Here is a 24,620-nt window from a genome sequence, read left to right as displayed (position 1 = left end):
GCTTTTCATGATCATTGCCATTTTTAGGTCTCCTGTCTCTTTTGTTAGGGGCATGTTCTTGGAGGCCATAATCTCTAGATAAGGAAGCTATGGGTTAAAAGATTGACCGATTGATCATTTCCTTATCCAAGCTTTGGATAACAAAACTATTTTTCAAATCACTTACTATTGCCTCTTTTCTTCATTTGGCTTTGAATTTTACTCAAATAAATTTTGATTATGTATTTTGTCCACTGCTTTGGATTTGACGCATGTATCTCCTGGTTTTGAGCCTTCTGTCTCTGGACATCTGATACCCGGTTGCCTCTCAAATTCTTGTCAGTTTGCTGACATGACATTTCCATCTCCTGGGGCTTCGTGTATAAAAGGTGCGTATGCACAAAAATGTTGCGTACTCCCGTTTCCACGTTCAAATCGCAATGTATAAAACTTTTTATAAATTTTTTTTTAACCTTGGTGTAAAGCCACACACATTTTCATGGTAGCTCAAACCCTGGCATACGCAAGTTCTCTGCTCGGTTTTGCAAACTGGCGGCACCCAGCGTCAAAGTAGTGCTACTGTTCCTGTGTGGTTTCCCTTTCTTTTTAGATCCACATCCCCGACGTGGCTTTATCGAATACACTGAAATTAACCGCATATTGTTTATTAGTTTAATGCATCTGATTGTAATTAACCTGTAACAATATGATGGTCCACGGATTGGCCAAACTATTCCAAATACCATAGCTGCTTTAGCGTTGTTACCCTCACTGCACCTTCTTCTTCTACTTTCAGCTGCTCCTGTTAGAGATTGCCACAGCGGATCATCTTTTTCCATATTACTCTCACTGCACCACTTGGAGCAGCTGATCGGAAGGAGAATTATTGGTATACAGCATCAAGCACACGCTGCCTCAGCTATGCTGTCTATTGAACTGCTGTCATCTGATAAACGCTTCAGAGCCTTTCCTGCAGGGACCTCGCGGTTCAGAAACAGTTTCATCCTAAGACCTATAAACGCACTCAATCAGTCCATCAAGTGCTCCTGGTAGAACTGTTTGTACTTATAAGTACAATCACCTCACTGTAAACTTGCGATACAGTTATAATATTGCACAACCTGCACCACTTTATAAAGTGTGTATTTACATATGATGACAATATCATTTTTAAGATGAAATGCAGCAAAGTATGTTTATTACATTATACACATAAAATATTAACATCATTTAAATAATCTGTATTGTTAATAATTAAACCTGTGAGGACACTGTATCGCAGCGCTAGCAACGAGCTGGCGTCCAGCTTGTTCCTGCCTCACACTGTATTCTTGCTGGGGCTAGCGCAACACTGGAAGGATAGATGAATAGAATAATTGTATTATGTATTATGTACTATGCAGATATTTCAATGTTGCTTAAAAGTTTTGAAGAATCAGCGTTCTAAGCTTACAGATGGTTTAACGTCTATTACAGAGCGGATTGCGTGGCGATTGGGTATTTGGAGAAAGAAAAGGAAGGACAGGAATTGGGGGTTAGTACATTTGAAAGAGACAGTACTGCTACAATAAATTATTTCATCGAAGGTCGTGCACGGCGCCCTAAGCATCTTGCGTGAGACAGGAACAATCTGTGGACGAGGCGCCAGCTTGTCACTATCACTGCGCCAACGTGTATCCATTAGGGATGTAAAGGTATTGTATATACCGTCGTACTGCAATAGCAATTTTTTTTGATACTACCGTGGTCGCATGACTCGATAAAACGGTAGGTCTTCTGAGAAAAGTTTGCTCAGGCGAATGAGCCTCAAGCAAGCAGAGTGCATCTCAATCACCACAGATGGGTGGACTTCACGAGCTACTCAGAGCTATGTTACCATCACAGCACATGCTATTACAAGTGAATGGGAGATAAAAACTTTTGTCCTACAGACACGGGTACTCTTTGAGTCACACACTGGACACAACATAGGCGAGGTGTTAAAATCTGCTGTTTCAGAGTGGGAGCTTGACATGATTTACAACAATCACAAGGGCATCGCTGTGGTTACTGACAACGCAAGAAACATGGGTGTAGCGGTGAAAGAGGCTGGTCTGTCCCCACATCTAAAGTGTTTTGCTCACACCTTAAACCTTGCGTCCCAGGCAGGTTTTAAGGTAAACCATGTCAGTCATCTGCTTGGCAGAGTGAGGCGTGTAGCAGCGTTTTTTCACAGCAGTTCAACTGCAACAGCTGTGCTGACCTCCAAGCAGCAAATGTTAAACCTGTCAGTACATAAACTGATAATGGATGTAGTAACTAGGTGGAACAGCTCACTTGACATGATTAAGCGCTACCTGGAGCAACAACAGGCAATAGCTGCAGTCCTACTGATTTCTGAAGTCAGGAGCAATGCACGTGAAATAAACACTCTAGACGCAGCTGACATCGCAGATGCTGAGGACATTGTTAAACTTCTCACATCCTTGAAAAAATCAACCACTGTGCCGTGCGACAAATCTCGACCAACAATCTCTCTTATCATGCCTCTCAAACACATGATTCAAGTGAGCATGGCACCGTGCGATGTAGACTCAAACACCATCTCTCAAATGAAGGCAGCAATACTGAATGATTTGGCAGACCATTACCAAGGGGAGCAAGCAGAGTTTCTGTATGAGAACAGTGCGTTGGACCCCCGGTTCCGGGCCCTCCCCCATCTGAATAACAGCAAAAGGGATGAAATTTTCAACAGGCTCAAGTTAAAAGAAACACAGATGCAGAACCAGGTATTTGTTTAAAAATACTTTGTGTGTGTGACTTTTTTTAGAGTTCCCAATATTTACAAAAATTACCTGTGCGTGTCTAACATTTAAAATTTTTGTAACTCTGCTTGCTTCTGCAGAACCCTAGTGAAGAGGAAGGTGCAGCACCAGGCAGCCATGAACATGTAGCTGGACACTCAAAAACTGACCTGCCACAAAAAGCACATGCTGTGGGAGGTGTCTCTCCTCCATCCAAAAAGACTGCTCTTGAAGATCTCCTTGGGGATTCTTTTAGTCAAGGGGAACACAGCACACTGCTCAGATTGATGCAGACATTGACTTGTACCGCATAGAGACCTCTATCTCACTCATGGCTTGTCCTCTCGAGTGGTGGAAAGACAATGCACAACGTTACCCACTGCTGTCAACCTTGGCCAAGTCATATCTCTCTGTCCCAGCAACCTCAGTCCCAAGTGAGAGAGTTTTTTTCTGTTGCAGGGGACATTGTAAATGCCCAGAGATCCCAGCTTTTACCAGATAATGTTGATCTGCTAATTTTCCTTAAAAAAAAAACCCTGTCTCTGTCTGAATAAGTGAGTGTGTGAGTGAATGAGGTGAGTGTTCTCAAATACTCATTCAGCACATGGGCTAGCTGCAATAAGTAGGCTGCTATTTTTATTTTTTCTGAGTTTTCAAGAATACTAAATTGAAACTTTATTTTTTTACATGGTTTAATAATTTTTTGTTATTAAAATTGAAAAATTGAAGTTCCTGTTTCAAAGTTTACAGATAGATGGCTAATTTGTATGCCATTGATATGTTCAGTGTTCATGTAAACTGTTTAATAAACACTTCTGGCACTTTTTTCGAGTCTCTTCATTAGTTTTGTTTTTCCTGTAAATGATTCAATAAATACCGTACCGTGTCATTCATACCGAGGTATTACCGTACCGTGAAGTTTTGATACCGTTACATCCCTAGTATCCATGTTTAATAACATGCTTTAACTCCTATCATCATGAAAATTATATCAAGTATACATCTCAGTATTTGTCCTGTTGGAGGAAGAGAAAGCCCATTTAAGAAGCACGTAGTGATTCACACACACAGAGCACATAGAAGGTCAAATACAAAACAAAGCATTTAATGTGCTACTTTAGTTACGATGGTATTTGAGAATCTAGTAAATTAAATGACTTAAAGATGAAGTTTATGATGTTCTACTTTAATGACAAAATAAACTACGTGATTAAAGTGCAAATTTCGAAATTAAAGTTGGCATTTTGAAATTTTTTCTCACTGTGTCCCTATTGTTTTTTTTTCTTTCTCTGTACCCTAATAAGCTTTCATATGACACTCAGATGGTGGACCACAACTCACCTTTTCACAGCGACTTTGATATCTGACAACTTCTTTTTTATTTCGGGCACTCTGTGACTTTGTGAACTTGAGCTTTCGAGTTTCTCCGACACTCTGTGTCACTCGATCAACTTCCTTTTGTTGATTACACCACTGTTTAAACCAACAAAAATTTTTTCCTTGCCTCCACTTGGTATTCACTGAAATTCTTCTATTTTCCCTCTTGCTTTTGCCATTGTCTTTTCACAGAAGGCTGAGCTTAAAGGCTATTTATATTGATTTGCATATTCAAAGAGGCGTAATTCTGGGAGGAGTTGGGGTGGGGCAGCAGACGTGCGCATGTGCATTACTTTTCACGCTAACCAGGATTTACATAGCTGAAGAACATGGAAGTTGGCATTCACACAGATTTATGCAACTGGATTTTTTTGTCCGTACGAACATTTCCACTTTTGTCCATACGCCATGTTATAGTGTGAATTCTACGCATGGCGTTATGCATGAGGCTCCTGGTCTTTTCTTCACTTGCCCACATCTGTTGGTAGCATATGGTCAATTCACTCAAAGTTCAGACTTCATCATCCTCAAAGAAGTCACAAAGAATCCTAAAACCTATGAGTACATCCAAGGAAACACACTTATATAGTACATATGTTTTGAATATAAAGTGCATTTTACACTACTGTTACAGATGGAATGAGATTAATTTGTATACTGTAATCATGAGGATGCCAGGGAAGAGTTTTTCCAAAAATGTAATATCTGCAGATTTGTGACTGAAGTTTTTGGATACCTATATCCAAAGCTTATCTATAGCTTGGATAAGGAAATGATTTCTTGGTCAAACATTTAACCTGTAGCTTCCTTATTTAAAGGTTATGAAAGGCCTTTTCACCATTTGCGAGGGATGGGGAGGCGGTTCTTGCCCCAGTTCTACAACAAGTGCCTTTTTATTTGCATTTTGTGTTTTCTAGCAGACACATTTTCAGCAGTAAATATATCTAAACTAAAACAAACTGTTCTATTTCCGTTTTACCTAAAAACTCCTGCAACAGTACGACTGTATCCTAATTAAAACAACTGAAACATATATCAGGAAATAACTTTACACATTATAGGTTTAGTCAGTTTTCCTAAACTGTTCAACACAACCTCTTCACCTAATGCCCTGCCCATCATAGCCCCAGCACAGTGGACCTTTCTCTGTTATAAAGAGTAGACTTAACAGAAATGCTGAAATAAAATTGCACTGCCTTCCTTTGCATCCCAGGAAGATTGTTTTTGAGCGGCCGAGCTAATCTGCAGCTCTCCATTAAACCAACATCTGACCATCTTTCTTTCTGAGTTTCATATGATAATAAGTAAATCAAAGAGGAGCACTAAGCTGACCCCAGTCTGAGATCTATATTCCAAGCTTAAGCTTTATGCTAGTGATTCAGATTTAGAGAAGGGCACTTCGGCATTTAAACTCTTATGCTAGAAGGAGTCATTCTTTCCCCTACAAAATGGCAGCAGATGTGGCAAAGATCAGAGGAAGGCAACACTGCATCATAGCACTCTACTGCAAAAATACCTCATTTGAAACTGATACCTAACTCCATACAGCACTGCACATGATCCTTAAAGGCTGTGTATTGTGCCTTACTTAGCGCTAGGTAGCTAGTATACAGCAAGCTAAAGACATGGCTTCTTGTATTTGATTGGTACTGTATAACAACTTTTTGATTAACTATGTTAGATAAACTGTTACCCATTTTAACTAGTGATGCTCTGATCGAGCAACTTCTAATTGAGATCGGACGATTGTCACTCCATATGACTCAATCATTGATTGATAAATTAAAATTTTTTTTTCATGAACCTACTTTTGTAAGCTTTGTACTAATTTATTTGTAGTGCTCCTTTATGCAAAGTACTACAGGAATTGCACATGTCATTTTGCTGCTGAAGTTCTTGTAAACGGAGAGCAGCTAGGCAGACGTTAGGAGAGAGTCAAGGCAGGAATGTTAGCTTTTACACTAAAGTAAGTGGAGTAATAAATTGTGAAAATCGAATCTGCACAGACACCCGGAGCATGGTGAGAAACAACGAGTGTAAGAAAAGAGAGGTGCATCTAAGGTAGAAATTAAAATGAGAATAAATTCATTTAGTTCTGTTGTTAAAAATGAGTACTTCTTGTGTTACTGTGGATGGGGAGGGAGCTTGTGTTTAGTATAACAGATCACATTTTTAATTAGAAAAAGAACCTATAAAGAATAATTTCCTCTGGAAAAAAAGCCTATAAAATTTCCATCCATCCATCCATCCATCCATCCATTATCCAACCCGCTATATCCTAACTACAGGGTCACGGGGGTCTGCTGGAGCCAATCCCAGCCAACACAGGGCACAAGGCAGGAAACAAACACCGGGCAGGGCGCCAGCCCACCGCAGGCATATAAAATTTATTTTTTGTTAATAGAAAATGAACAGGTTGCTTTACACCTTTAACAAAGAACATAAGGCTTCTACATGGCTGGTTATGCAGGAGCTGAATGTAAAAAAAAATAAATAGTAAAGTATAAAATAAACAAATTGTAATCAGTATTGCAATTGGCCAGCTTGAATATCATGAGACCGGTGATTGTTATCGGCCCTAAAGAAATCTGTTTGGAGCATCCCTAGTTTGAACTCATTTGGAGACAAAAGCCTCAAGTTGCAACTTAACAGTGTTGTCGTTAGTCACCCACGGCTGTGCTTTTGAGCAAGTGAGTTGTGGCATATAAACTGCTAAGAGCAAAAGCACTAAACAGAAAAGTGTGTAAAGTCAAGAATCTCAAGAAAACCTCTAAAGTAGAAGATTTTTGTTAAAAGATGTTTGAGTACATCATCTGTCCTGTGTCGCACCTTTTGTTTTTTACACTGCATTAATCCCCGAGGGGAAATTTCCTTTTCACTTGACCTTTTAAGTTGACATATAAGCAGCTATCATATTTCTATAATCTTGTGTTTATCAATAAATATTATTCTAATCCTTACAATTAATGTGATTTATTTACACTCATATAAAGTCTGTTGGCCAGAACACATATCTACAGAGAAAGGGAAGGAAAATAAAAGGAAATCTTACTAAAATGTCTTATTTCTTGTATGCATCATCAAAAGCAAAACTGGTAATTGATTAATCGGTTGCTTTATGGGTGGCATGGTGGCGCAGTGGGTAGTGCTGCTGCCTCGCAGTAAGGAGACCCGGGTTCGCTTCCCGGGTTCTCCCTGCGTGGAGTTTGAATGTTCTTTCTGTCTGTGTGGGTTTCCTTTCAGGTGCTCCTGTTTCCTCCCACAGTCCAAAGATATGCAATTCAGGTGCATTAGTGATCCTAAATTGTCCTGTGTGTGTGTGTGTGTGTGTTTCCTGCTGTGCGCCCTGTGTTGGCTGGGATTGGCTCCAGCAGACCCCTATGACCCTGTAGTTAGGATATAGCAGGTTGGATAATGGATGGATGGTTGCTTCATTAATACCACTCAATCCAGTTTCCCTTCTTCTCTGTCTTCAATGTTATCTCTGCATCAGTGTGGATTTTTCCTCCCACTCACCCACACATGTAAGTGTTATGGTACTGGCCCTGTGTGAGAGTGGGTGAGTGTGATGGATGGTCAATGTGTCAAGGATTGCTTCCTTTCTTTTAGCTAATGCCGCCAGATAGATTATGGCCGTTTTGAGAATGATGCATTATGTTCTATAATGTGTAAATCTTTATTTTAGAAGAGTTTTTAGTCCCTCTCTTTTGCTTATTCAGCATTCAAAAATCCAATACAGGAGCCTATAAAATTGTTTATTCTATTTCAAATCTGTGACATAAGCAAGAAATACATTCTTTAAAGAAACAAGTGGCTTTTATTGCCACACAGTTAATTCCATCTACTGTACACATGAATAAAACAATTGTATATACACAAGGAAAAAAAAGCACAACAGAGCAACAATACATTACGTACAAGATAAGCACATACGAATATGAGGTGACATCTTTCATGAGCACTGCTTCTAAAGTTCTGATGCCACTCAGATTATCTCAATACCAGTAGCAATGTAAACGCCCGTGGAATGCACAATTGGGAATGGTTCTCGTGTTTTACTTTGATAATAGTTAAGGTCTTATTTTTGTTCATGTGACAGTTTTGTACTTAAGTTGCCTCCACCAATACTGTGTTTATGTTATGAAGTGACTATTTATTATGAATATTTATTTTGAATCTTTTCAGACACCATTTTGGGTTTTTACAGGCGTTGCTATTTTGTCCACCAGTTACTGGGTCATTTCAGTGGTTGCCAGGCCGGGCTTGGAAGTCACGATCCTCACAGTCATCATGCAGTGGGTTTAAAAGTCAGCCTTTAGTATTTTTCCTCATCCAAGATTGATCATTCTGTTTTTTTCAAAAAAGCTGATATGGCTATTGACTCGCACTTGTGTTTTGAGTTTGATTTCCTTATTTTGGGTTTGGCTGTAGTGCAGCAGATCTCTCAGTTTTTGATCATTTTTTTTCCTTGTTACCTTTCAAATATCCTTGCTAGTCGTCTAACATTAACAGTTTATTCATCCATCCATTATCCAACCCACTATATCCTAACTACAGGGTCATGGGGGGTCTGCTGGAGCCAATCCCAGCCAACACAGGGCACAAGGCAGGAAACAAACCTTGGGCAGGGCGCCAGCCCACCGCAGAGCACACACACCCACACACCAAGCACAAACTAGGGACAATTTATGATCACCAGTGCACCTAACCTGCATGTCTTTGGACAGTGGGAGGAAACCGGAGCACCCAGAGGAAACCCACGCAGGCACAGGGAGAACATGCAAACTCCACACAGGGAGGACTACTGCGAGGCAGCAGCGCGACCCACTGCGCCACCGTGCCGCCCTTAACAGTTTACTGTATTTCAGTCTTAAAATATTAATATGAATCCATTGATGTTTTTGAGGCCACTTCTTCCAATAGAGGTTCGTGAAGTGCAACAGTCTAGTCTGGCAGCAATGAGTATCAAGTCTTAAACTCCCCCAAGCTATCGCACTTCACACATCCAGACACACTCACTTATACAGGACCAATTTAATATTTCCAATCAGTGACCATTCACACACATAGTGCTTAGAATTTGGATTTTGAGTTGTGAACTATACTGTACAGTACGCAGTAAACACTGCTGTGGATTTTATTGACAGTTTTTTTGTATTTAAAATGCACAACTTATATTTTACAAACAAGTAAGATATACCCCCCCAGTTACCCAACTGATGCATTGTAATGGTGCACATCGTGAAAGGTTGATTATGGAGGAATATTTCGGACAAAATGAAATAAATAAATAAATGCGTAAATAAATAAAAGTACTGTGAAATGTGAGCATAAATAAATAAATGTGTCATGAAATGACAGCCTTAATAAATAAATATGTCATGAAATGAGAGCATAAATAAATAAATGTGTCACGAAATATGTTTTTTGTTGCTTATTTATTTATTTCATTTTGTCCGTAACATTCCTGCAAACCGTCATGAAATACGGCTTGAAATAAAACTGTCACTTTCACTCATCAAAGTTGAGAGGGTGGGCTCTAACACGCCCTCTAGTTACTGATTGGTGAATCGATAGCACAAGAATTAATTAGAAAAATGCTTACTACTGCAGATGAAATGGATTCTGCCGAAGATATTACGTATTTCAGAGAGAGAATTGAAGATTTATCGGAAGAAATTACAATGTTGGCGGCCCTTTTAGAATTGTAGTATAGTATTTGACCCTTGTTTTACGAGTAGAAAGTCAGTTGCATATTCGCAGCTACTTTTTCAAACAACTGTACAGCTCTGATCAGTGGTAAAGTTGTTCAGTTCAAAATATTAGGTGGAGCTGCTTTGGGCATTCCATGTCAAAGTACCTAAACTAATACAGCCATTGCAGCTTACCGTATATCAAACTGGCTCATTCGTCTTGTGATCGTCTTCTCTGATACATCATACAGATCTGCAATCTGTTGTACTTTTAAACCGCATAACAGAAGGTGTTCTATTGACTCAGCTGGAATGTCAAAGGATGGACGTCCAGAGCAGGGAACTGCATCACCTGAACTGGAGTGTAGTAGTCTGTTCCACCTGTTCTTCGATAATTTCAAAAACAGTTTCATCTATATCGGAGTCTAAAAGGGCCGCCAACATTGTAATTTCTTCCGATAAATCTTCAATTCTCTCTCTGAAATACGTAATATCTTCGGCAGAATCCATTTCATCGGCAGTAGTAAGCATTTTTCTAATTAATTCTTGTGCTATCGATTCACCAATCAGTAACTAGAGGGCGTGTTAGAGCCCACCCTCTCAACTTTGATGAGTGAAAGTGACAGTTTTATTTCAAGCCGTATTTCATGACGGTTTGCAGGAATGTTACGGACAAAATGAAATAAATAAATAAGCAACGAAAAACATATTTCGTGACACATTTATTTATTTATGCTCTCATTTCATGACATATTTATTTATTAAGGCTGTCATTTCATGACACATTTATTTATTTATGCTCACATTTCACAGTACTTTTATTTATTTACGCATTTATTTATTTATTTATTTATTTCATTTTGTCCGAAATATTCCTCCATAGTTGATAGCAGGACATCTCTAACAACAAAGACACCACAAAATATCTGAAAATATTAAGCCTATTTTTTTAAAGATCATCAGACAAGGTAATAATGCTGCGGAAGCGTAACCATTCTATCTGCTTCAGTTATACTCTCTTCTTGTTCAGTATTTACAGGAAATCTTTTAATTGTCTGTACTAAGTATACTTCTATTCAAAGGCATAAGTAATCATTATTATTTTGTAAAGTTATGACAAATTAGAAAGGTTTTCTGGAATATCTGGTGAAATAATGGAACAAAATACAAAGTCATTTGATATAATGCTCTTGTGTTTATATGAGTTCTCACAGCTAATGAGTACAGATAGTTTTATAAAGTTTATACTACACATCTCCTTGTTACTTTGAGTCAGCTGTTTCACTATTGAGGATATTCCTATTTAACTACTTCAGTGATTTTTATTTAGAAACCGACTCATACAACAGCCAGTTAGAAATAATTATTCCTCTGTTTTGCTTGATTTTTTGAAAGCCTTACTTAGAAAAGGCAAACTGTGATATGAATAAAAAAATTCCTGCTGACGTGGCAGAACTTGTCTACGGTGTGACTATGAATCCTCCAAGGATCCTAGAAATCTGTCTATGCCATATCAAGTAATAAATACATTTTGCATAGGAAAAAGAATACAGTAAGTGGTATTTGGTAGGTAAGGAAATAAGATAATCACTAAATTTGCTAAAAGACAAAGTTGAGGCTAATGAATATGAAAAAACACAGTTTCATTTTGTATTTCCAAATTGTATAGCTCAGTGTGGAATTCCTCAATCTTTTACACAATCAATTAACACATCAAAATGAACGTAAGCTAACGAGAGATTGTATTTAGTTTGCTGCACACTAGTTTCTTTAAACTGATTTGGTGTTCAAAATACAATTTTAGATGAGGTCAGTTTTCTACCTTAAGCTAACCGTTTGCAGCAGCAAGGCTTCAATTAAGCGTATCTCAGTATGTTTAAACAGTAAAGGTTTCTCTGCTATACTCTTATGTTTTCTGTGTATTTACTAATAATGTATATAATGTAGAGCAAAATACAAAATTCTGGATTAATGGCATTATGTGTTAAGTACCTGTAAAAATGTAATTTCCTAAACTTTCATTTATACACTATATAAAGTTAGTAAAGAAGAAGATTTATTATTCATTTTAATTTGAGTCAAGTTTACACATGGAATGTAATTTGTATAGGTTAATAATTGATGTGTTTTATTTCGTTTCAAACTATCCAGCTCCTGGCCCGTGGTGCTTCAAGTAATCCCGAATCCCTTCCTCAGTTTGCTGTCTGGAGCCTCGCTGGCTTTTGCACATCCAACACAAATTCCAGGTAATGTTGCTAATTCTTGCAGGCATCTTTTATAAAAGAGCAGCACTTTTGTTGGAAAGGCTAAACAAAGGCAGCTGCAAAAATGCAAACTCATAAGGGTGATGCTACTGGAACAGGTGGACATTCGGCATCACATACAGCCGATACCTGATACATACTTTCCAAAAATGAAGATGGTAAAGCCTTGAGTAGTACATACATGTCAGATAACTTAGATATAAAACTCCAGTTCAAGGTCCTCCTGTGGTAAATTTGCGGAAATTGTCGTGATATAAGAAAGAGGTAGTGTCTGTCTTTTTGGAGTGTCTATGGTCTTTGGGATGGCGTTGTGTGACTGAAGTGGTCAGCTTGTGCTGGTAAACGCTAGCAGGCCACAGGTCTCTGGAAGAAGATGAGGCATGCAGGATGTCAGTGAGGGACGGGAGTGAACCACATGACAACTGAGAAAAAGAAGGGACTGGATTCTTCATCATGGACTGTAAACGAGCCTGACTGGGAAGAGTTTTACTGGAGTATGTCTGGCAAATCTTTTCGGAGGAAGACCTACAGCCCTGGAAAGGATCACCTAGCCTGGAATAGCCAGATACCACTGTCATATCAGAGCTTCTCATCTTCAATCCAGTGTCCACATCTGTCTCATCTGCATCATCCAGGTCATCAGTGAAGACACTGAACGAAATGTTCCTGTCTGAAACTGCTCGGGAAAGCACTGAGGATGTGAACGAGGAGGAGTCAACGGCAGATGGCAAACAGTAAAGGGATCGACTACGTTGTGCTGACAGTGATGTTTCAGAAGAGCTACTGCTTCTGCGACTGGTGCTGTCACCTTGGCAGTAACTTGATAGGTCCTGCTGAGAATGCCTTAGGTGCTGTCGAGATCGCGAAGAAGTGGTTCCTCCCTTCTGATAACGTCTGTTGCGATATGACACTGGTCCTCGGCCGTGGTGAATGCACACAAGAGGTGAACTTAATGAGGACTCTTGCTCCAGATTGTACTGTGAGACTGTGTGCCTTCGGTGAAAGTTCCTGGATGGCTTTCTGACCTACAATGACAGAATTCAATAATTTTCATCAGAATGTGATTCACCTACTTCCCAAAAATATTTTTTATTTTGCATATTTTTTACATTCAAATCATTATCAGCTCACCAAATAACAAAAGTGACTGCGATGCACATGGAATTATACTGTGGAGGTTAAAATGTTAAAAATGGCATGCATTTATTAATAAATGTAGACATGGATAAATAGGTAGAACAGAAGATACCAACAAGAAAATAAAATTCTACTGTCATTCCTGCCTTAACTATTATAGGTCTTGAATCCCATTCTGGCTACTGAGGGGGCTTGCCCACGTGCTCACCTGACAAATACACTTTACCAAAGTACTCACCTTCTCCATTACTGTCACTCTCTCTGCTTTCACTCTCAACACTGGCTTATTCCTCCCAGTGCTTGAGATTTCACACCAAACTCTCCTTTCTGAGCACTGAGATACCTCTAAATCTGTTTCTTACATCACTTTTAGTCAGGTTCTGGCTACCCTATCTTTGCTACAGGAACTCCAGCCTAGAGCTCTGGGTGAAGCATCTGCACAGATAGATTGGACTCAAAGCGCTGTGCTGCATGACTTCAAAAAATGATGGTGGCTCCGTGCCCCACATGTTGGAACTCAGTAAAAAATGATAAATGTAGATATCTATTTTTACTTACTGCTAGTTTGTGACCATTTGTTTTATTTTGTTGGTGGTTACTGTACTATCTGTGTCTGTTGTTGCTTGATGTCTGGTGGTGCAGTGGTTTGCACTGCTTCCTCACAGTTCAGGCCACATTTCTGACCACATAGCTGGCAGAAGTTTCCCTAGCCCTCATGGACATTTAAAAGACCATTACACCAGTATAATCCACTCAAAACTAGTTCAGTTCCTCCTTTCCCATTGACCTCAATGCATTTTGCAGAGTTTGATGAAGTTCTAGTGTCTTTCCGCAATTTCAACAAACCTGTGGCAAAGCAGACTGCACAGGTTTCACTCATCACTACTTAAAATATGTACAATTTACTAATATACTATTATTCCCTTAGGGTTTTTGCCAAAAATACAAGCATGTCTCCCTTTTGTTACTCTTTCAAAAACATTTCAAAAGAATTCTCAGTATGAGTTGTTTGAATTTTGTATCTGACAATGCATTAGTGACATATCGGGGCGGCACGGTGGCGCAGTGGTAGCGCTGCTGCCTCGCAGTTAGGAGACCCGGGTTCGCTTCCCGGGTCCTCCCTGCATGGAGTTTGCATGTTCTCCCCGTGTCTGCGTGGGTTTCCTCCGGGCGCTCCGGTTTCCTCACACAGTCCAAAGACATGCACGTTAGGTGGACTGGCGATTCTAAATTGGCTTGGTGTGTGGGTGTGTTTGTGTGTGTCCTGCGGTGGGTTGGCACCCTGCCCGGGATTGGTTCCTGCCTTGTGCCCTGTGTTGGCTGGGATTGGCTCCAGCAGATCCCCGTGACCCTGTTCGGATTCAGCGGGTTGGAAAATGGATGGATGGATTAGTGACATATCACTGCAACAGCATGGATCAAAAACTACTGTGACTTACAGCAATTCTTCCTCAAGTTGTTTCAGGATTGCACTTTTTGTATCTTATTTCAGTTATTTATCCTGCAGGGATGTTTCAGAAAATATTACTTTTAAAATAGCGAAACAGTGGGTGAACCAGAGACACTGTAGCATAATTCTACCCACAACATGGCTTCAGAGAAGTTACCTGCAGTTCACTGCCTCCCATATGCTGATGTCTTGCTAAGTAAGCTTTGGATAGGGGAGTCAAGTAATGGGGCTTATACTCCAATATACGTATGACCATTTTTTATTTTGACCTCCAAAAAGTAGCATAATCCTGTTACTAAAAAATTACATTAGCTTTCTGGAGGTCCCTCTGAAAACTCCTTAACATCCTCCTTGTGTGGTTTTCATTAGATACAATATGGCCAAGTTTATCTAAGCTATGACCATCTCTAAAGTCTGTCTTACTGGTAATATTTTTTTTGTGCTTCTGGTCATTATCCTTTCTAAAAACAAAGTACTGACGTCACTCTTTTTGGAGTGCTGAGCTGAGAATTGTGTGCTGTTTCTGTGTAATTTTTGTTGCAAGTTGAATTAAATGAAGATGTTTGCTGCAAAAAAAAAAGCTATACGCATATTTTTTATTAAAACTTGAAATATACTTTGCATAATGGAAAAACAAAAGGTAAAATTTATAAATAATGGGATTCTTGGAGTTAAATGTTTATTGCAAATATATTGCTTTAACATTATCATATGCAAATAAAGATGAGGTACTTACTCATACATGTATTATTTGTAATTAATATGAATTAATTTAATACATTAAGCACAGTTTATTTTTAATGAACATAGCCAATAGTTATATAGTCCCTTGCTTGTCTCTTTTGTTTTCTACTTTCCAGAAGCGTATGTGTAATCCCAGCACAACAAACAGTGGGGATTAACTTTATGTAGTCTACATTCCACAATGTACTCTTATAATTTTAATAAAACAGGCTTCTAGTACACCTCAGCATTAAACAATATGTGAGAAGATGCTATTCTGATACAAAGGTGAGAACTGTTAATCCCTTTAATTTTGAAACTGCATGCCTTTACAGGTCCTAAAGTTTCAAGGCACTCTGCCACTAGTTGTTATAAAAAGCTTATTACTGGTACGTTAATGCCAGCAGAGGGCAAGCAAGAGTCAGGTTAGTGGCATGTAAAGAAGTCCACTATTATAAAAGGCATTTAATTACAAGTACCGTTTCTTTATAAATTGTATTTTAAGTATATACGTATAATAATATGAATGTAGCTGTACCAAGGCAAAATGACTCCAGTAGTTAAGATGCATATTTAAAAGTATCAAGGCTACAGTACTTCAACCCTGGCTATGCAAAAATTCTTGTGGCTTAAAATTAAACTTTGCACTGTTTGTCTTTTACTTTTAAATAAGCAAAATGTTCTAAGTATTATTGCTTAAAAATGCAAGCATTTCAGTAAAACAAATTCCCAAAAGATTACAGCTTTGCAAAACAAAGCCTCACATTATTGCATACCTCATGCTGTGAAGCATCACCACTTAACACTTGTCTCTGTTCTTATGAAATATTTCAAGGTAAGAACTTACCACTGAAGCAATGAAATTTAAATACGTGTTTAACAGAAAACTTAAAGAATGGAAAGTAATCATTATGGCATTTCACTATTGTTAGCGATTATTTTTATTCTGAGGCGGGAGACCTTAAATCAGAATTTGCTGAAAGTTAAGACATCTTCCTCAAAAGACCTTTTCCACCAGCATTACTCCCCAATGTTTCTTGTCATGATGGCACCACCAGGGATCAAGACCACAAGTTACAAAAAAGCATACACAATACAGTTGGGCCTGTAATGAGCCTGCCTCTAAAAAAACATCACCTACATAGCTTCTCCAACATGTTCAGATGAACATTTCACTGATGTTTTTTCCTTCCCCTTCAAATAATCTGTAAAGTAACGAAATATTAAATTGTGGTGACTATAACTTAAGTTACTAAGCCTCAGAAGCACTTCACATCCTGGTGCATCCAGTCTCCTGTATGGATTCTGTTATTTAAAATTACTGCATAATTGTGTTACATTGCTGCATAGATTGTAATATTAACCCAAACCTCAAAGCATGTCTTGTTACTGTACTGCACAACGAAATGTGTCCACTTTGATATACTCAAACAAAGCTCCATCTTGTCTCTACCCATATTTAAAAAAAATTAACCTAATACAGACTCCACTTTGAGAAGTTGTATCTTAGCCCTCTGTTGGGTATGCAAGTATGGTGATCCATATATAGCTTACGAAATAAAGTTTGGATTTGCAAGGCAAGTATGAACATTTTAGACATCAATGATGAAAACATGAAGAGTCTGGTAGCACTTCACGTTGCACAACATGGTCTATGTGTCTCAATCCCATTTTCCTGTTTTGTTACCTTTACTGTACATCTCAACTGTAACCATGTTGATGGATTTGCAATAGTGCTCACTATGTAAAGTACTATATAAGCAAACATATTTTGGGATTTAGTTGCTTAATTTTTTTAATGTATTTCTCAAACAGCAAACATTTTTATAAGGCAAATAATGTTTCTAGCTTGTAGAAGATATGGTTTTCAACACTACAACTTGAATGAAGACATACAGAAATTAACAAATTTAAGACGTTCAGTAGCTCTTATGCTTACCGCTCAGTTCAGTAATAGAACACAGCACAGGCTCACATGTGACAGCTTATTGCTTAAAATCCAAAAACAACCAGCCATGTCTACCAATGCACACAGTTTTGTAGATAGCTGCCACAGATAGATACTTTATTAATCCCAAGGGGAAATTTACATTCTCCAGTAGCAGCATACTGATAAAAACAATATTAAATTAAAGATTGATAACAATGAAAGTATAACAGACAGGCAATAATTTTGTATAATATTAACATTTACCCCCCTGGGTGGAATTGAAGAATCGCATAGTGTGGGGGAGGAAATACCTGGGAGTGCAGCTGGATGATAAATTGGACTGGACTGCCAATACTGATGCGCTGTGTAAGAGAGGACAGAGATGACTAGACTTCCTTAGAAGGCAGGTGTCTTTTAACATCTGCAATAAGATGCCGCAGACGTTCTATCAGGCTGTTGTGTGTGTGTATATATATATATATATATACATATATATATATATATACATATATATACATATATATATATATATATATATACATATATATACACATACATACAAAGATACAAAAATACAAAGATACACACAGGTATATATATATGTGTATATAAATGTATGTGTCTAAATGTGTGTGTATAGCTTTGGTCACTGAGTGCAAGGGAAAAATAATAAAATATAGTCTATAACTTATTAAACAGTAAAACATTAACGTTTTAAGAAGTACAGGTACATTGAGCACTACTGGAGTGGTTGCGGGTAAACTATATTTTAAAGACGGTATAACACAACAGGTAAGTAGTACTAACAGCAGCTAAAATGTATATGGATCATCTCTCGGTAGTAGATCCCTTTTGAAAGGCGCTAATCAACAGCTGTGGTATAGAAATTATATTTTCTATGTGAACGTCCAAATTTCTTCCTGTGGTAATAATATTAGTTTGCCGCGGTCTAGAAAAGGGATCCCGTGTTTGCAGTTGTCTGGGCTACAGCTCAGGGGAAGGAGTAAAAAATTAAAAGTGCTTACTTTCATTTAAGGCAGAAGCGCAGTCAGCGTCTCAAACGCCGGCACAGCTACGCGAGCGCCGGTTAAACTACATTTTAAAGACGGTATAACACAACAGGTAAGTAGTACTAACAGCAGCTAAAATGTATATGGATCATCTCTCGGTAGTAGATCCCTTTTGAAAGGCGCTACACAACGGCTGTGGTATAGAAATTACATTTTCTATGTAAACTTCCAAATTTCTGCCTCTGGTAATGTGCCTTACCGGCATTACCAGCAATTAAAGAAAATTAGTTTTATGTCCTCTGCAGTGTTAAGAGATAAAGGCTTTGGTTTGGGATAAAAGGAAAAAAGGTGTAAAGAAGGGAAAGTTGCCTTTTTCTTTTATATAGTATAGAGAGATGTGTTCGCTGATGATATGATCGCCTTTTGGGGACAGTCGCGGTGGGTCTTGTGTAGACTGGTGAGACGTCCCTGCCATTAATCGGCTATGATGACACTGTCAGTCCTCCACTCGTATGCGTGTCTTCATAATCCGAGCTGACGACCTCATAATCGTATACGTGCAAAAGAAAGTGCGAATCGCCTTAATATTAGTTTGCTGCGGTGTTGAAAAGGGGTCCCGTGTTTGCACTTGTTTGGGCTATAGCTCAGGGGGAGGATGAAAAAAATTAAAAGTGCTCACTTTGACTTAAGGCAGAAGCGCAGTCAGCATCTCAAAGGCCGGCACAGCTATGCGCGCACACCGGCTGCTCGACTTTTACTGGGCAGGAGACCCCAGTTTTTGCAGACACGTTCACGATATCAAAAGTCTCAGCGCTCTTTGGAGGTCATTTATATATATATATACAGTATATATATATATATATAGCAAAATACCTGTGCCTCGCAGCGGAGAAGTAGTGTGTTAAAGAAGTAATGAAAAGAAAAGGAAACATTTTAATAATAACGTAACATAATTGACATTGTCATGAGTGTTGCTGTCATATATATGCCTGCCTAAATAAGTCACCCTCGCTCTTACTTTTTACCGTTCATTTAATCATGGCTTGTGGCGGAAAAATTATAAAATGGAAGGAGGATTACACTGAGTATGGCTTTACCAAAACAATTATTGATGGCGAATCAATTATTCATAAAGCTTGAATTGGTGATCTGTTTTCTGTGTTAACCTCATATTTTTCATACTTCTTCTCAAACCAAGGTGCGAGGGTAAAATGAATCAGGAAGCGCTGATCAATGTAATCGGTGTACCAGGAAATCATGCATTGACAAAAGTTCCCCTTTGCTTGTAATGCAAAGTGTGATTAAATGCATGATTTTTAGCGTTATGGAGCACATGCATCGAAGCTTCTCAGCTGTGCTTGTGCTAAGAAAAAAACATTTTAAAAATAGCGTAACACGATTGTCAATGTAACCTTTTGTTAGTAGTGCCTGGAGGATTCAGTGTGGAGAAACTCTAGAGAGAGCGTGTGTATTAACTTGTGGATTTTTCTGTGAGTATTTGGTGGCAGTGTGATGAAGTTGCTTCGGAAGACGGTGTTAGCCGGAGCTCAGCTCAGAGCGAAATGAGGTAAATGGGAGGGGAGATGATGACGTGACTTCCCCACCCACCTTAACTGTCAATCCCCCACAAACACAGTCTCTCGGAATTTGCATAAGCACACCCCTTCACCTGCAATTTTAATCTAGTTACAAAGTGATCAAAACCCTCGTTTATATCCTGCGTCCTCTCATTAAACTTGTATCCCGCATTACCCGTGGGCATGTGAAACGCCAGCGGTAGCCTGTCTATGAACTTAATTTAAAGTTTAGGTTTACACCGTGCTTTCTTTCCGAAGTAGCAGCACTCATGAATATGGTTGTATATGTCACTCGCTTCGCTTCTTATTGTTTCACTGCCTTCTCAATTATATAATGCATGTTTTCTTCAGCGCTTTTTGGAGCTCTTCCTGGTTTTCTACGCACTGCGTTGACAGTCAGTTCACGTGATTACGTGGGAGGCGTGATGATGTCACACGAAACTCTGCCCCCCACGGCTTTCGAGCTCAACTCCATTACAGTAAATGGAGAAAAATACCTTCCAGTTATGACCATTATGCGTAGAATTTCGAAATGAAACCTGCCCAACTTTTGTAAGTAAGCTGTAAGGAATGAGACTGCCAAATTTCAGCCTTCTACCCACACGGGAACTTGGAGAATTAGTGATGAGTCAGTCAGTGAGGGCTTTGCCTTTTATTAGTATAGATACGTTTATTTTTTGATCCCTTATTTACATTTTACTTATGTGATCTCTCCATTTCTTACATTTAGCTTAACAAAAAATTTTGAAAGTTTTCTTTCTTGTAAACATATTGCAATGCTTCTGAGCCCTTTTTTTAGACCGTCCCCAACACCAAACCACTATTGACGCATCTGTCGAGGACTGCTTATCCATTGCCGAGGCAACCACAGGTTTGCAGCACCACAAAGGCAATTGCAAGTTCGCAGCCTCCCCGAATAATGCATCTGTCACCCGATGGATGATGCAGGATACATTATAACCTGGCCCCATCCCTGTTCATTTACTGTGTCTGTGTATAGGGAAGTGGTAGCTCCCATTTGAATAAATAACCTTGCTGTTCTTGTTTGGATTGCAATAATACTGGTTTTCCTGAAGCCCTTCAACTCAGTCTCTTCTTTAGGGTGCAAGACAGTGGCTCACGCATTACAATATGTAAGCTTGTTTGATAATAGCCATCACCAGCATTAACATATGAAACACAGTAAAGGTCAAGGCAGAAGAAGCACTAGAAGGCACTAGACATCGCCAAACTGCACCAATGCAAGTTTACCTGTCTATCAATATTCAGAACTTGAGTATTCCACTACAGGATTGAAAATTAAAAGATTCAACATGAGACACACTCTATCAAAAACCCACACCCTTACTCATACAACACCAATTTAGCCACCATTATATTTACTTGAGTGACAATGTGTTGCATGTTTGTCAGACATGCAAGTAATAGTTTATCTGTACTCTTTATGAATGACCTGAAATTTGATTGTGGGAAGAATCCAGATTTCCAGAAGAGAACCCACAAGAATGTGACATTTCTACACAACTTTTAAATATAAGCTTCTAACATGACAAAGCAGCAGTCTTTTTACTATCCCAAAACATAAGTCAATGCTGTTAACTTTTTATCTAGGAAATACTTTCTGTATTCTGTTCAAAAATGCCTAACAGAAAAGGTTTTTTTTTCCCTCAGTACTTACTAATTTAAATTTTTTAAAAAGTAGTTTTTTTTGTCTCCAAAAGACATTTCTAAAGACACATTTTTCTTTTCTTGTAAACATTTCATTTTAGGGTCAAAGACCATTTATTACAAGCTACACATGTATCTGTTTAATTGAGAAGAGGTACAGAAGGATGGGTTTGTTACAATGTTTGCAAAAGTTTGACCATGAAGAGAGTTAACATCAGATAGACAACAGGTAGGAGAAACACACAGGGGTCAGAAATACCAGGAAGACAGTCAGAAAATAATCATCAAAGGCAGAAAAGCAAAACATAGAAACTGTGGTCAAAACTTATTTTTAGCAAAAGGATTCAACACTATATTGTATTATTTACCCCTACCTTTTACTAAAATCTTTGTTATTTCATAGGGAACCCAAAGTATGACATGAAGCAATGTCTTTTATAATGAAGCTAAGGATGATATCACTGGTCGCAAACCGCATGAATGGCAGCAGAGGTCATTGATACTAGCAATATGGCAGTCCCAACGAAACCCAACTCATGAAATGGTAGCAACTTCAAAAGAAAAACACAAAATGGGGACAGTGGTAGAAAACAATAAATGGCAAAAAATGACATAGCCAACATAAATATATAAAAATAAATATAATAAAAAAAGAAAAATAAACAGCATATGTGCCCACACTAGAAAAATGTAAAACTCTAAATGCCAAACAGAGATTTGTAACAGCAGAGTTTTATTAAAATCTGCAAAACTTATTTTTTTCTTCTAGGTAAAGACACCTATCATCCATCCATCCATTTCCCAACCTGCTATATCTTAACACAGGATCATGGGGTTCTGCTGGAGCCAATCCCAGCCAGCACAGGGGGCAAGGCAGGAAGAAATCCCGGGCAGGGCACCAGCCCAGAGCAAGACACACACACCCACGCACCAAGCACACACTAGGGACAATTTAGGATCGCCAAGGCACCTAACCTGCATGTCTTTGGACTGTGGGATGAAACCCTGAGAAAACCCACGCAGACACAGGGAGAACATGCAAACTCCACACAGGGAGGACATGGGAAGCAAACCCAGGTCTCCTTACTGTGAGGCAGCAGCGCTACCACTGCACCACCATGCTGCCCGACACTTATCAGTCACCTACCCAATCATTTTTATGATTGTCTTTAAGCAAACAAATCTTTACTTTATGAGTTTTAGTCAAACAAATTTACATTTTATGGAAATGTTATTTTCAGAGTAATACTATAATATTGTACATCTGATTGTATTGCAGTTATGCAGTTTTATTTTTTATTACTTTGTGAAAACATCACATTTTTGGCTTCCTAATGTTTAGTTACATCTGCCAAAGAAGACAGATCAGAAAACAGATTTTAGCTGTTCCCCTTGGCCTAGATCTTAAGGCTGTGGTTTCTTACTATCACGTGGTATGCCTTGCCTGTTATACACTAAATTGTCAAACAGAGAGAGAGACACACAAAACCAGTTTAGTGTAATTGAGTCTTAGTTTACTACAGAATATGTGGAGCTTGTTCTTCGGATTAACATACACTTATGATGGATAAATAGTCATTACGCAAGGAGAGAATTTAAAAACAGGCCTGCACTATAATTTAGCATGGAGTTATGTCACTACTGTTTGCATGTACATAAAAAATGTATATATTTTTATTGCATGTAATGTCACTGGCTTAAAATGTAGCTCTTATAACAATAAGGCAGTGACTTTTCTTGGTTAACTTTTATGCCACTCAAAGTACTAAACTTCAATGATAATTTCATAAGGCTCGGGGAGAATCTGGTTGCATATTCAGTCTGAATGAACACAAATTCCTAATGGACCACCAGTGGAAAAAAAATCCTTTTTTTTTTTTTTTTTTTTTACACTGTTTTGTATTTTTTTTCTTTTATCAAGCTATCCTGTCAATCATTTATGAAATCTGAGACTCAAAGTTTAGAATTCCATTCTGCCTAAACAATTAAAAGAATAAACTCTTAAACCGGAGAGGTCAAACTCGTGAGTAAAAAGAGCAAGCACCCCACAGACAATCCCAGCAGGGTTGGAGACACGCTGGTTCTTAATCAGTGCAGCATTTGAGTTTGCATACCATGACAAACTGCATTCCTGATGAAATGTTCAGTACTGGCAGAGATTCACTCATTAAAGATGCCATTAAGCCTCCAAAATTTAAAACAGGTAACAGTCTGGCAGCTATGATCTCTGCCAGTCAGTTAAGTGCATTGAAGAAGCAACAGCCAGAGACTACCTGCTCGTGAAATGCATTGCTTTCCAAAGCACACCTCATCTAATTTCCTGGAATCCCCGCAATTTACTCCCATGCTTCATTTTATATATAAAGTTCCTATTTTGATGACGCTCTGCAAAATTAAAGGTTTGCAGCACAGCACCACCAATCATTGTCTTTCAGTTGCTGTATGGATAAAACAGTCTAATTAGTTGCATTTTATGATAATTGTACTTTAGGTAGCAGGTTTCATTATGAATTCCATTTTCTAGAACTGGCAGCACAACACAAGTTATTGTACATATTGTTTAGATCAGAGAACAAGTAGCTTTATTTTATTTTCTTAGAAGCTAAAAGTTTCATACTGTAAAGATCAGGTGAAGTTGAATGTTACTAGATAAAGTGTACTAAGGTTAAACTTTATAAGTAAAAATAAATCAGCCATTTTCACATAGCCAACAAACTGGCCTTCTGCTGTTAAAAAGGTAAGGGCATCTGGAGTCAGGACTATTTATAATCACTAGATTGAGTTTAACTCACAAGATGTTCTTTGTTTTAACTTCAATATTGCATTGGACACAATTAAAAATCATTTAAGAAAAAAAACAAGCTATACTGTGTGGGGTATGGGCAGAACAATACCATAGAGGTTTGCACTTCACCACCATGGCCCCAGCATCCTAGGCTTGAACTCTACACCTGGTTATTGTCCATGTCAAGTTTGTATGTTTTCCTTTAGGTACTTCAGATCTCCTCACATTCCAAAATGTGCACGTG

General features: G+C 38.5%; 2 protein-coding genes across 2 annotated transcripts in view; one reads left to right on the top strand and one right to left on the bottom strand.

The window, feature by feature from the left end:
• The first annotated feature begins 1,778 nt into the window (after positions 1–1,778).
• LOC120524452 (E3 SUMO-protein ligase ZBED1-like) lies at positions 1,779–3,085 on the top strand. The gene is made up of 2 exons (XM_039746305.1): positions 1,779–2,747; positions 2,864–3,085. The coding sequence occupies exons 1-2, from the start codon at positions 1,779–1,781 to the stop codon at positions 3,074–3,076; spliced, it is 1,182 nt and encodes a 393-aa protein (XP_039602239.1). The 3' UTR covers positions 3,077–3,085.
• Positions 3,086–11,963: 8,878 nt separating this feature from the next.
• The window catches only part of LOC120523677 (protein FAM124A), a 76,247-nt gene continuing 63,590 nt past the window's right edge, over positions 11,964–24,620 (bottom strand). Inside the window, exon 4 of the mRNA XM_039745218.1 lies at positions 11,964–13,121. Coding sequence (XP_039601152.1) covers positions 12,309–13,121 — 813 coding nt within the window. The 3' untranslated portion in view covers positions 11,964–12,308. The remainder of the gene's footprint in view (positions 13,122–24,620) is intronic.

This window comes from Polypterus senegalus, chromosome 2, assembly GCF_016835505.1.
Source record: "Polypterus senegalus isolate Bchr_013 chromosome 2, ASM1683550v1, whole genome shotgun sequence".
Taxonomy (NCBI): Eukaryota; Metazoa; Chordata; class Cladistia; order Polypteriformes; family Polypteridae; genus Polypterus; species Polypterus senegalus.
Note: the sequence above shows the minus strand (reverse complement) of the source record. Positions and strands in the feature narration are given on the sequence as shown.